Here is a 13691-nt window from a genome sequence, read left to right as displayed (position 1 = left end):
AGTACTTCTAAAACATTCCTGCAAGGTGACATTTGAGAAAGAACTCCATCAAGATCCCTGTATTGTATTGTTCCCTGAAACATCCTTAATCATGTGAGATAATTTTCAAGGTTAGCATTATATGGTACTTCCCAAATTTGAAAGACCTTAGAAAGAAGGTGTTTCTCAAGTGAAGTGTAGTATCCTTGTGAGAGATTTGATTCTGTACAACATGTTAATTACTTTAACTGTATTAAACTTACTGAACTGAAATCTGGGTTATTCAAAAGGGCTAATTAGAGGGTAATCAGTCTAGTTAAGACACTGATTAAGAAGCATACGGTAGGGTATGTATAATCTGAAATTTGAACTCTCTAAGTATGGTCAATAGTTTAGCATTTCTGATAGTTTTGATACTAGTGCATACTAGCCACCATATTTACTTTTAATATGTTTGTCAGCTTCTAAGTAAGAATCTTTAAAGATCTGAATAGGTATTTTAAAAGTGTTACTGTAAATTGTGTATCTAATAAATGAATACTTTTGCTGAAAATACCTTACTATGGAAGGCATAAGTTGTCTTTCCTTGAATTTCTTATTTACCTCTTTCTTTGGAAGCAATCAGACTTAAATGGGGGCTGAAGCTATTTTCTTTCATACCTGATAATTAGCTACTCCTGCTTATTCAATGACAAATTCCTCCTGTGTATGAAATGTGATTAGACAAAGTTGTATGTTATTTTTGTGACTCGATAAGTATCCACAAGCAGTATATCAAAATATTTGGTCCTATTCAGTTAGGAATGGACTAAAGTTTCACTAATTAGTCTTTCAGTGAGAAAGAGATAATTTCTTAATCATTGAATTGTCCATCTGCTAGACTGGTATTGATTGTGACTTTGAATTCTGATACACTTTAACTTTTACAAATTGCTAATGTCCTGGTGTTATTGATTGATTTTATGAAAAATTGATGTTAAATAAAATTGAAACTTTACCACAGGTTGTCTGACAAGTAGAGAAACATTAAGGAAAACATTTTTATTATTCTTATCTCCATGTTGAAAACAAAAACAAACAAAAAGAAACCCTCACCACCTCTGCCTCTTTATACTACCTGAATATTGATTCCTAAACCAACCAGAAGTAATTAGGCAAATCCCCGTACTTTTGTTCTGTTTAACCCCTGAACATGACGCTTTTTACTGAGGTGGAATTTTAGGTAATTTCTGTTATCTCAAGTAGTGTTGTAATTACGTGGTAACTTTCATAAATAATTTAAAGAAATACTTTTGCATGCTAACTATCCAAATAGAAGAAGAATTAATTTTAGTTAATTGACAATTTATTGAAGTTTTCAGTTTGGTAGCAAGAATTGTTATTCACCTGTCTTCTTTCTCATGGGTAATCTGCTATTGAATTGCTGCTTCCTGAATTGTGTTTCCTAGATACGCGTTGAAAGCCTCTGAGACCAGCTGAACTATTTTGTCATGGGTCAGATCATAGATTGGTTTGGATTGGAAGGGCCCTTAAAGATCACCCTGTTACACACCCCCTGCCATGGGCAGGGACACCTCCCACCAGGTTGCTCAAAGCCCCATCCCGCCTGGCCTTGAACACTGCCAGGGCTGGGGCAGCCACAGCTTCTCTGGGCAGCCTGTTCCAGTGCCTCACCTCCCCCATTGTAAAGAATTTCTTCCAATTTTCCTCTAATCTAAATCTACCCTCTTTCAGTTTAAAGCCATTATTCCTTGTCCTATCACTACACTCCATGACAGAGTCCCTCTCTTAAGATCATTGCTTAAGGGTACTTACATCCGTATTTGAATGAGATGAAAATTAAAATATGGGTTATCATCGATGATAATGTGTCTTCTATGGCTTGAAAACATTAGACAAGAAACCTGGGATAAAACTAAGAGACAGAGATGATCAGTGTATCTTTCAAAATACTGCACAAAAAATACTGATTCTACACGTCATTAGAAACAGAAATAAAAAGCACGCCATGACTGGGAGATTGCCTGAGAAATAAAAATAGTAACACATACGTTATGATCATTTGCTTTTTCAGAACTTTGGAATAGGCACTGCGTAGAAAGGTTTTTGGATGATCTGCCCCAGTTGCTCTGGAATCTGCCTTTTAACAAATAAATTGACAAGTAACTCCACTAAGAGCCTTTTCAGAGACATGCTTTCATAATTAAAAAAAAAAAAAAATCTATTTCTGCTGAGTTCACTGTAAGAATTCCTGTTTAAGAATTACTTTTCATTTGTTTGCAGAAAAGTGTATTCAAGTCAGCGGATTTTTTTTTTTTTAGTATTCCAATTGAAGTCAAAACTGATGATATAAGGAAACATTGGATGTACATGGAAGCTAAATTGGCTAGTTTGGAATTTGCTAGTCAACTTTACAAACAAAAAATTACAGATGTGCAGACATAGCTTTCTCATGTTCATGTTTTCATGATGCTATTAGAGGAGTCTGTGTGCTGTGTGAGTCTGTGCTTGTTTGGAAGCCTAATTTCACTGAAGTCGTGAAAGGAAAGGGGCATAATTTGGCATCTCATGTAGAGGAAGGGTTCTTTTGGAAGCTAAGAGATATTTTACATTTGTAAAGATTTGAGAAGTGAGCTCTTAAGTTGAACAACGCAGCAACAGAGGTGTGTATGTGTATACCACTCATATGTTTGTCTTGGTAACATATTACTTGTGTTCCACCCCTTACAGAATATAGTCCTACCCGTGCTTTTTCAAGAGACAAATCTTATTTCATTTTTACTGAATAATATGTCTGTAAAACAAAATCTCAATATACTGCTCTATCAAATTGTTCAATTTAAATAAAAATTGATACACTTAATTAATCTTTATATATTCTGGAATACTTAAGCATCATGTATGCTGGTGTCTCAAAGAAAAGAAAAAGAAGGGCTTTGGGTCACGTTCTATTTACCTTCTGAAAAGTCTTGCATGCTTTCATGCTTGTTGCACTACGTTGCAATAGGTCATGAAGGCATTGAGGATTTCTGATTTTACTTCAGCAGAAGTTCAAGCTGGAGCAGCACTGGAGTACTGCATTTCTTAAAGTAGTTTTAGTAATTCTTGCCTTCTGCATCTTTTTTAAACTCTTTAAATATCAACTATTTAGGGCTGCATTATCAAATTTTCAGCCCCAAAGTTTCTAAAATCTTTAATACATAGATCTCAGCTTTGGGTTTTCAAACCATCTTTCTTTGCAAACAAGTTAGCTACCCAACTATTTCAAAAATAAACAAATACAACTTTAGATAACAATAGCTGTTTTAAAAATGTGGTATTTGGTACTTCTGTTGGATTGTGGATTCAGTGACATTTTGAGGGAGCACAGCAGTGGATCAATTCTGTTGTTTGCAGCTAGCATACACTCTGTTCTGGGCAGAAATAAAGCACGTGAGTAGTGGCACGGTGAGATTTGCTGGTGTAATAGAAGCCACATGAAGGTTTTTGGCTTTTTTTAAACAAACAAACAAAAAAAACCTTTTTTTACTGGCTTCAAAATGTTATCTTCTCTTAAGGAAAAAAATTCCCTTGTGAAACTTGGATTGCTATTTTCCTTAAGGCAAGCCTGAAGCTGGTGATGTAGTGGAATCTACTTTTTATTTTAATTAGGATAAGATCATTTCTTAGCTGATGTTATAGCTAAAGGTTACAAAATAAATATGTTTGTGATTAAGAAGGTATTCTAAAGTATTCATCATGGAAATGCTTTTCAGGAGAAATTCTAAGTGATTCTTGTCATAACAGAATCCTGGAATACCTGTGCATCTGGTCCTTCATACCTGGCCCTTCATTTATTTTATTTTAGTTATATGAAGACAACATATATTTGTTGAACGTGATTGAAATCATGTGTATTTGTTGAACTTTATGAAGAGTTGCTTAGAATCAGAGATCTAAAGTCAATAGGTTGTCTTGATCGTCTTAATAGTCTTTCATCTCTGGGAGGAGTTGAACATCCTACCCCAGGCTGTAACTCTAGTGTCTGATGATACTTCCAGGGCTGATTTTGGAATGGCTCCCTCTAGCAGTACGCTTCAGCAAATACTTGCAGAAAACGGTGGAGTTCTGGACTCCATGCTTCACTGTTGAGTGACCTGAAAGTCTGAGCAGATTTTAGCTCTTTTATTGGAAATACAAACTGCCAGTTTTATGCCATTTGAATTAACAATCTCTGTGATAATTGTGTAAGCTTTAGCAGATGGTTAAGTCTGAAGTTGAATTTGTGAAGAAGTAATATATTTTTTTCTGATCAGGTTGAAGCTATATCGATATCTCTAAGCAAAAATGATAGCCATCTACAAAACATCTTCTCAGGAGAGTGCTACAATTTTCTTTGCATCAATGTAAGTTGAAAAGAAGCATGCTTTTAGTTTTGCACTTAAACTTATTAGTAATAGTAGATAATTACATATTTGAATAACAAATGGTTTGTATCCATTCCATTGTTTGGTGTTTCTGATATGCACCAAAGTGGACCGTTGACATATTGGTCCATTCTTTTACTCCTGATTTTGCAATTCCTTCAGTATGTTGTTAAACCACTCATGAATTCTTGAACAAGAGGGATGCAATATGAAGAGGTATACCACGTATAGTTATCTGTGCATTGCTTTTGTGGTCTTCATTAGTGCTTCCCATTTTGGACACATGCATGCTTTGCAATCTATATTTGGCTCCTTGTATGCGAACAGGAAGATTTTTGTTGAACTTTGTCCGAGATCAAACAAGACCCTTAAGGTTGTTATATATATTTCTTAAGGGTAATATTCTTAATCTCAATTTTGTTTCAAACAACCATAATTTATCTGGCAAAAGCATTACAAATATAAAACCAACCAAACACCCCTCCACCCCCGCCCCCAAGAGTTACGTATCTTTTTTGGTAAGTGATAGATGTTTGAATACCATTTTTATGAAATATTTTTTTTGATATTTTCAGTAATTCTAAACATTTTTTTTTTTTTCATTTAGGATAAAGAGTATGCTACTGAAGAAATCCAGCAACTAGTGGATATGTTAGAAAAATCAAATGTTCCTCTCTTATATCCAGTGGTTCTTATTTTGGTAGGTAACTCTTAAAAATTCCTTGTAGAAAGTATCTGTAAATAACTGCTAATAATAAAGTGTTACACCAGATTTAGACTATTTCAAGAGACACTGATATCTCTGAATATAATTGAAACTTTGAACTGTGAATTAGACTGTAAAATGTGTCATTTGTGCTTCAGCAAATGTACTCCATACTGTCAGGAATAAACCAATAGTAGCAAAATGCCGATTATTAGTTATGTAGATCTGTAAAAGATTTATTTTGGCTATTCATACTGAGTTGTTAACTCCTGCTTTATTGTTGTGCTCCATCTCGTACTGGGTTGCTGCAAATGGTGTACCCTGGAATATTCAGCTGAAAGAAAATTAAGTGGCTTTATATTTTTTCTGTGTTTTCTGTTTTATTTAAAGTTTTAAAAATTATTATTGCTTTTCTGGTTCAAATATTAAAAAAGAACTGAGAAGTACTTTGCAATATAAAACATCAAGATGTTATAACACTGAAATATGTTCTGGTACTTGGCAAAATTTTTGAACTACATTTTTGGCTAAAATTCTCATTAGAATATTGTTGCCAAAATAATTTTAATGTTTCATGTGGATGACAGCTGAAGGTGTACATGACTTTTATTTTACTCAATCTGTTTAAAAGGAGAAAATATGAGATTTGAAAGTCTCTGTGTAGTATAACCAGATACAATTCTGTTGTTATATTGTCTGACTTTATAGATAGGGATGAGAAGTATTGGGTTGAATGAGCATCATTAATGCCATATCTCACCAAAGTGTGTGTCTCTGGTCTATATTATATTATCCATTAATAATGCATAATAATCTGTTGTGATTTCATAATCTAATTCCTTATAGGAAGCCACTGAAAAACAAATATTTATTTTACCTAGAGCCTGAATAGTTTCCGAAGCGTGTAGTCATGTAGTCTAGTGATCTGGAGGCAAAACTGAGAGTTTACTTCTCAAGTTAAGTTTAATCTGAGGTCAAAGTTATGAAATGTTATTGTTGTTTTTAACAAATAAATGAGATATCATGAAGGTAAGTAGTATTTTACAAAACCTGATATACTCAGTAACTGTATGTTGTTGTCTTATAGACTGAGATACTCTAATTCCATGGAAAGATTTATAACTTTATTTCTAGACTCTTTTTTTTCTGATGCTATTTCTGAGGAAGTTCAGGGTGGAGCTTTAATTTTACTGAATTTTGAAACCAAGGTAAATTCTTTCTGCCTTTAATCATAGTAGTGATACACCTCCAAATCTTTCGCCCATTTACAGGTATAGTGGATATGCAGAATGTACTTTTCTGGACTGAGAATGTTTTCATTAACCCTTTATCAAGAATTTTAGAAAACATTTCTCTCTGTTAAGTTTTGGGGATGTGTAATTAACTTAGAATTGTTAATCAATTAGAACAATAGGATGGTTTCGGTTAGAAGGGACCTTAAAGATTATCTTGGCCAACCTGATCTAGTGGGTGGCATCCCTGCCTATGGCAGGGGGCTTGGAACTAAGGGCCTTCCAACCCAAGCCATTCTATGATCTAATTCCAACCCCAACTTCCACCAGACCAAGTTGCCCAAAGCCCCATCCAGCCTGGCCTTGAACACTTCCAGGGATGGTGCATCCACAGCTTCTCCATGCAGCCTATTCCAGTGCCTCACCACCCTCATTGTAAAGAATTTCTTCCAAATATCTAAGCTAAATTTACCCTTTTTTAGTTTCAAACCATTAACCCTTGTCGTTTCACACACCCTGGTAAAGGGGCTCTCCCCAGCTTTCCTGTAGGCCCCCTTTAGGTACTGGAAGGCCGCTATGAGGTCACCCTGGAGCCTTGTCTTCTCCAGGCTGAACAACCCCAGCTCTCTCAGTCTGTCTTCATAAGAGAGGTGCTCCAGCCCCTTGATCATCCTTGTGTCTCTCCTCTGCGTCTGCTCTAATAGGTCCATTCATAAGTCACTCACAAATGAGTAACACTACAGTGTTAAAAACACTGCCAGCCTCCTAGCTGGCATCAGCTCCTACCCTGGATTTGAATGAAGGTCTTTTTTTTTTTTTTTTTCTGTAACACATGGAACGTGAGAGCTTTGTTTAAATGATTGCGGCTATAAATATTCTGGACTTAATATTCCCAGAGAAGTATGTATAGATGCAAACAATAGTAACACATACTCACTGTGAAACTGAGGTTTTGCCCCTATGATAGTAGATCTCAAAGTCCTTGTAGCATCCAGCACCACTGTTAATGAAAGTGTATTTGCTTGAGCGGCCTACTGCATGTGCATTTAGGTGAACACCTTTGAAGATAGCTTTAAGAAAAAATGATACATTTCATTCTTTTATGGTAGTTCAGATGATATAATTCATCCATCAGTTGTTCCTAACAAGTACCTAAAACTAGACAGTGGGAGGAAAATCTTATAATTAGGTAGAATAAGTGTTTTGTTGAATCTAATTTAGGCTATTAATATTCTACACTGAGAAGGTAGTAAATTGAAAATAAAGCTTTGAAGAATGCAGTTCCATTTTGAAAACCTTTAACGTGCTTGAGAAAAACATCTGTATTTCTCTATTATCCTGATAGTAAAAATCTGTGAAAGTTAGGTTAGAGCTTGGGAAAGAATGTTGTTTGTTTTCTGATTTAATGAAATATTTTTAATACACAGTTACAACATTGTGTTCTGCTTTGTTCTGGCATATTGGTCTCACTGTTCTTTGAAAAGAAATAATTGTCATGTCACTAAATATATAAGTGATGGAATTCAATGTGAGTAGAAAATAAGAAAAACCTTTATTAGCCTGTGTTCTTGTGTGTTCTTAACAATGGTATGAGCTATTAAAAACTGGCAGTCTAAAATAACATGCTTTGAAAAAGTAGATTTTTTTTGCATATCTGTTCCTTTGCAGGTGCACTTGAATATTTCAGAAAATATTTCTTTCAGCATTGGGTTGGAAGAACTAACTAAGATCAAGAAATTTGCAAGGGAAGTGAAAAAGAAAAATATTTTGGTTTATGGTCTCCTTATCCAATATAAGGTATGTAATTCTTTCTACCTGCAAAGTATCTACTTTTGTGATTTATATGATTAATGATAGAATCTTCATCTAAAACAAAATCCAAGGGGAATAAATATGACATGAAAAACATTTATTGGAAAGATTCTTGCCTGTTCTTGTTTAAAATTCAGAAGAGCCTGTAGTTATAGGCAAAAATGTAAGCATTTTGATTAGAGAGGAACAAATGGCAAACAGTTTTTAAAAGCATGTGAAAACATCACAGTCCTTTTTTCTGTTTCCTCTTTCCTTTTCTGCTTTCTTCAGGATTTAAAAAGTAAAAAATAGTGAAAGTATTTTTAATTAGTGCTTTTTCAGAGTGTTATGCTTCACATTGAAACAGTGTTTGGTATTCAGGTGACTGAAAGGACATGGCATATAGGTGGTGATACAAACACTCCAATAAAAGCCAATTTTTGCCTCAGCTGGAGGCAAAAAGACTTATCACTCCAGCATCCTTTGTACTCACAGAAGCTATCTAAAGTAAATAATTTTGTCTGGGAAATGTGTTCTGCCAACCGGAAAACTTGACTGCCTTGCATCCAGTGTAAATACGGTTATTGCTGCTTGTGTGGACAGCTTTATAACTCAATCAGCAGTGAACAAGTAAATAAGTTAGATATTCAGTGGAAATTTTAATATAGAAGGATAAATGTAATCTTGACTTTTTTTTTTAAATTGAGTGGTGTTAGAGTTTATATATATATTTTTTTTAAACTGTCCATCCATAGGTTATTTTTCTTGTATACCAAATATTTGATTTCCCCCAAAATTCTATTGGCTTTATTAAGAGCTATGAGTATCAATACCTATTAATTAATGCCTATAGAAACTTGTAATACCTGCATAACTATTTCATGTGGGAATTATGTTATTACATGACATTAATTTCTTTCTTGTTCGTACAACATACAATGGCATACATATATTTTTGTAGTCTTCTTTCTGGTGCTATAAAATATATTTTTAGTCTTCTTTCTAGTACTATCAAAACCCATTTTTTCCAGGGTGAATTCTGTTTTCCTGTGGTAAAGGTAATTTGAATAACTGTTGAAATATAGCTTTAAGACTTCATACAAGCACTTTATCATGGTAATAATGTAACATTACAAATAGACCTTTAGTGTAAGTACAATTTTTTCTCAAAAAATTAATTATATATATGTATATTGTATATATGGCTCAGCATTACCTATAGGACTTCTAGTGTAAGTACATCTTTTTCTCACAAGATTCATTGTATATATAGTTTTATGTGCAGATGGATCAAATGTTACATATGCTGATAACAGCAGTTAATAAAGATGATTGGAAGGAAAACCTTTTATAATTTTCAATGGACTTCTGTGAAATCTGTCTATATATGTCTGTAAAAATACTTGACATGAATCTAGAAATGACAACCATTTATTGCTAATGTGGACGAGAAAGAGAAGGTTTCTGTTTTGTATTGGCTGTGTTTTTCTGTGTTATTTTCTGTTTTGTGTTTTTTTTTTTCTTCAGAGGATGTTTCGAGTCACCAAGGTATTTGACTTCAAGTACAACATATTAGCTAATAATGTGAATCCTCTCTTTGTCTACTGAAGTGAAAGTACAAGCATGTCAACTTTTTAATCAAGAGTCTGATACTCCAGCAAACTCTTGTAATTGCAAACATTGATGCTTTTAGATATGGTTTTGGTTCACAGCTTGCAGTTCTCCAGAGTGGCTGCTGTCACCCTTACAGAAGTTTCATGCTTTAGAAAGGATTGGTGAATTTAATACTGGCATGTTGGGGGGTCCAGAGGAAGTGGAAACACAAAAAGTACCTGCTGTTGTAATGCAGGATGCTCAGCCTCTTGTTGCAACAGCTTCTGTCAGTATTCTTCGTGATGACAAATTACTTCATGGAGGTTCCCTCTAGCTGACAGGTTATATCATCACTATCAAACATACATGGTTGATATACACACTTCTACTAATCCTTGAATAGGGATAAAACATAATAGACAAAGAATTTATTGAGACGTGACTATGAAAATATTGAGGTGAAATCATTTTACGTATACAAAAGTCAAAGGGGGGAAGAAAGAGTATTCAGAAAATTCCAGAGTCTGAACTTGTGGAGTTAGATTTTGAGTTTTTTCAGATGAGTTGAAGGAAATAGCTGATAAACAAGCTGACTTGGAAATAGGAAAAAAATCCAGTTGTAATGGAAGATGTAACTGGCACATGATGGTGTTGGGCAAAAAAAATTGGGCAACGCTATAATGTTAGTGAAGTTCCAGCTATGTTGATTTAGTGCTGTACCCTGAAAATAACAATTTGTATATCAGAACAGTTTTTTTTCTTTTTTAAGTAGTAGTTAGTCTAATAGCGTATAATACAGAACAGTTTATTCTGCAGACTAGGAGTAAAACCTATAAAAAGGCCAAGTTAGTCCCGAGTAAACCAATAAAAAAAAAAAAGTAAACCTAAAAGAATTGCTAACAAACCAGATAATACAATAGGTAATGACAAGACACTATATCCATGCCTGGTTGGAAATATATTAATTTTAACAGCATCAGTTTGTCATTCAAACTGCAAGATTTGGAAGAGAATTTCAATTGCATGTGATGGTTACTTGTTCATCTGAGCAGTGGAATACTACTGAACTTGAGCCTTGGTATCACAAACACTTAAGTTCATTACTATCTGTAAACATTAAATGTATACTATGTAGGTTTTTTATTCAAATATACTAGTTAAGTTTTATAAAATACTAGTTTGTCCATATACTACTATTCTGCTTACTAAAGTAATAATTTCTGATGAATGAATTACAGAAAATTGTCAACACAGATCTTTGTGTCCAAAAAAAAAAAAAAAACCACCAAAAGGCAACATTTCCAGATATGGAAATAGAAATGCAGAAGGCTGTAAAGTTTGCAATATTATAATTTTGGTCTAGAAGTTTCAGAAATAATTGCTACTTTTCACACAGAATAAAAAGGAAGAATTATCATCTGGAATAAAATACATATGGATGGATACAGGAAGCCACAGAAAACTTTAAAATATGAAAGTAATATTAAAATATGTTGGTTATAGAACTATATTTTAAGTAATCCTACCTCCGAGATGCACTGACAGAATATCCTGGCAGCACAGCAGTTATGTGCAGAGGCTTGCCTGGGATTAGGTGGCCTCAAATACTTTTGTCTCTGAAAGAGCTATCTGATTAAGGCAGACAAACTATTTACTGAAATAGCCAGAAAAAGCACAGTCTGTACTCTAAGAAAAGACAAATAATGCAATAGAATAGTTGTTATGAAGCTGTTTGAAACTAAAGTAAACTGAAGAGAGTGATTTCTTATGTACACTGCTGCACATTTATTGTAGTTTTTAAGACTTTTGAAGACAAGATGCTCATCCACAGTGTGCTCGGTGATTGAGGACGTTACTTAAACTGCTAAATTTGTTTTCTGTCTGGTTTGGTAAAATCAAAAAGGCATATGTTTACTTTTTTTTTTCATCAAAGATCCCTTAAAAGCAGGGCAGGCTTTAAGACAGTGTTTCCCGAAACAGGAATCACAAAACAGAATGGGATCATCCAAATGGCAAAGCAAAAGGTGGTTTGCCAACTGGAAATGAATTTATGCATAGGTACTCTTATATTTACTTGCACAGTTTCTCTTTCTCCCTTTCTTTCTCTGTCATTCTCTCACTCTCCTTTCCTTGTTTCCCCTCAGGTCTTCCTCCTCCCCTAGCAAAAACAGGTAATAAATTCATCGATTTATTACAACTGTGAAAATTTATTAAAGATGCTCTAATTAAGCATTCCCACAAGCTAACTTTGCAGTGCAGCACCAAATTCTCCATCTGAGAAAGATGAGCTTTTTAGAAAAACAATTGGTAACCTTTTGGATTTTCATTAAATAACTACAGGTTTTTACCAGGGAAAGGTCGGAAAGTCGATCAATTTGTCTATGATGTTACAGGTTCTAGGAGTTTAACAAGCTGCACTGAAAATAAGATTAATGGTTAATGCCTTTTAAACATGACCTTTTTAGACTTATTTCAGCTATTGAACTTTTAATTGGACGAATCAGAGTTCTCCCACCACCACATCAGCCAAAATGATTAAGGCAGTTTGTGGTGGTTTTACCCTGCTGGGCAGCTTAGGTCCACCACAACCATTCCCTGACTCCCCCTCCTCAAAAGAGGAGGGGGAGAACAAAGTACGATGGACAGAAAAAGGCTCATGGGTTGAGATAATTTAATTAAAGGTAAAAGAAAGAGGGGAAAATAATCAAAGGCTGTGTGGAAGCAAAGAGAAAACAAAACAATTATTCTCTGCTTTCCATCAAAAAGCTGTTTTTGGCCACATGCTGGGAAGCACGACTTCAATATGCATAGCAGTTGTGCGTGGAGGACAGGTGTCTTTGTAACAAGAACCCCCCCCTCTCCTTCCCCTTTCCCAGCTTTTATTGCTGAGTGTGACATCATATGGCATGGAATATCCCTTTGGTCAGCTGTGGTGCTCTTACCCAGCTGGGCAGCTGAACTCCACCACAGCTGCTCTCTCACTCCCTCCCCTCACAGGAAGAGGGGGAGAAAATACAATGGCAAAGGCTCAAGGGTTGAGATAAGGATGGGGAGATGACTCAACAATTATGGTCACAGGCAAAACAGGCTCATAGAGAGATTAATGTAATTTATTGCCTATATCACTAGCAGATTAGAGCACTGAGAAACTAAAAGCAAACTAAAGACACCTTACTCCCATCTACCCCCTCCTTCCCCTGAGTGGGCTGTGGTCAGTCTGGAGTTTCATCTCCACTGCTGCTTCACGGTCACTCCCTGCCCCTGCTCCATGTGGGTTCCCTCCCACAGGATGCCGTCCTTCCCGAACTGATTCTGCAGGGGCTGCCCACAGGCAGAAGCTCTTCAAGCACTGCTCCCACACGGCTCCGTACCACGGGGTCCATCCCCCAGGAGCAAACTGCTCCAGCACGGGTCCCCCACGGGCGGCAGCTCCCCCCAGACCCCCTGCTCCTGCGTGGGCTCCTCTCCATGGGCTGCAGCTCCGGCCCGGGGCCTGCTCCTGCGGGGGCTCTCCATGGGCCGCAGCCTCCTCCAGGCCACATCCACCTGCTCCACCGGGGCTCCTCCACGGGCTGCAGCGTGGAGATCTGCTCCGTGTGGGACCCATGGGCTGCAGGGGGACAGCCTGCTCCACCAGGGGCCTCTCCACAGGCTGCAGGGGAACTGCCGCTGTGTGCCTGGAGCACCTCCTGCCCTCCTGCTGCACTGACCTTGGGGGCTGCAGGGCTGGTTCTCAATCTTCACTATCCCAGCTGCTGTTGCACTGCAGATTTTTTTTCTCTTTCTTAAATATGCTATCACAGAGGTGCAAAAAGCCTTGGTTATTGGCTCAGCTCTGGCCAGTGGCGGGTCCCTTTGGAGCTGTCTGGAGCTGTCTCTGACCTGACATGGGGCAGCTGCTGGGCTCTGCTCACAGATGCCACCCCTGCAGTCCCCCTGCTGCCAAGCCTTTGCCACGTAAACACAATACATCAGTTTAGGTCA

At 36.4% G+C, this 13691-nt stretch overlaps 1 protein-coding gene across 9 annotated transcripts in view; it reads left to right on the top strand.

Annotated features, from left to right (window-relative positions):
- The window catches only part of CRPPA (CDP-L-ribitol pyrophosphorylase A), a 124651-nt gene that overhangs the window by 62963 nt on the left and 47997 nt on the right, over positions 1-13691 (top strand). For 4 of the 9 annotated variants that reach the window (XM_013183459.3, XM_066991784.1, XM_048068332.2 and 1 more), the window contains exons 7-10: positions 4275-4364; positions 4993-5085; positions 7992-8120; positions 8496-11822. In XM_013183459.3, coding sequence (XP_013038913.3) covers positions 4275-4364; positions 4993-5085; positions 7992-8120; positions 8496-8669 — 486 coding nt within the window. In that variant the 3' untranslated portion in view covers positions 8670-11822. Of the gene's footprint in view, positions 1-4274; positions 4365-4992; positions 5086-7991; positions 8121-8495; positions 11823-11851; positions 11879-13691 lie in introns of those variants that run through there. The other 5 variants (XR_010829147.1, XM_066991781.1, XM_066991782.1 and 2 more) reach the window with 3 other exon arrangements.

This window comes from Anser cygnoides, chromosome 2 (genome assembly GCF_040182565.1).
Source record: "Anser cygnoides isolate HZ-2024a breed goose chromosome 2, Taihu_goose_T2T_genome, whole genome shotgun sequence".
Taxonomy (NCBI): domain Eukaryota; kingdom Metazoa; phylum Chordata; class Aves; order Anseriformes; family Anatidae; genus Anser; species Anser cygnoides.
The sequence above is the reverse complement of the archived record's forward strand: the minus strand, read 5'-3'. Positions and strand labels throughout refer to the sequence as shown.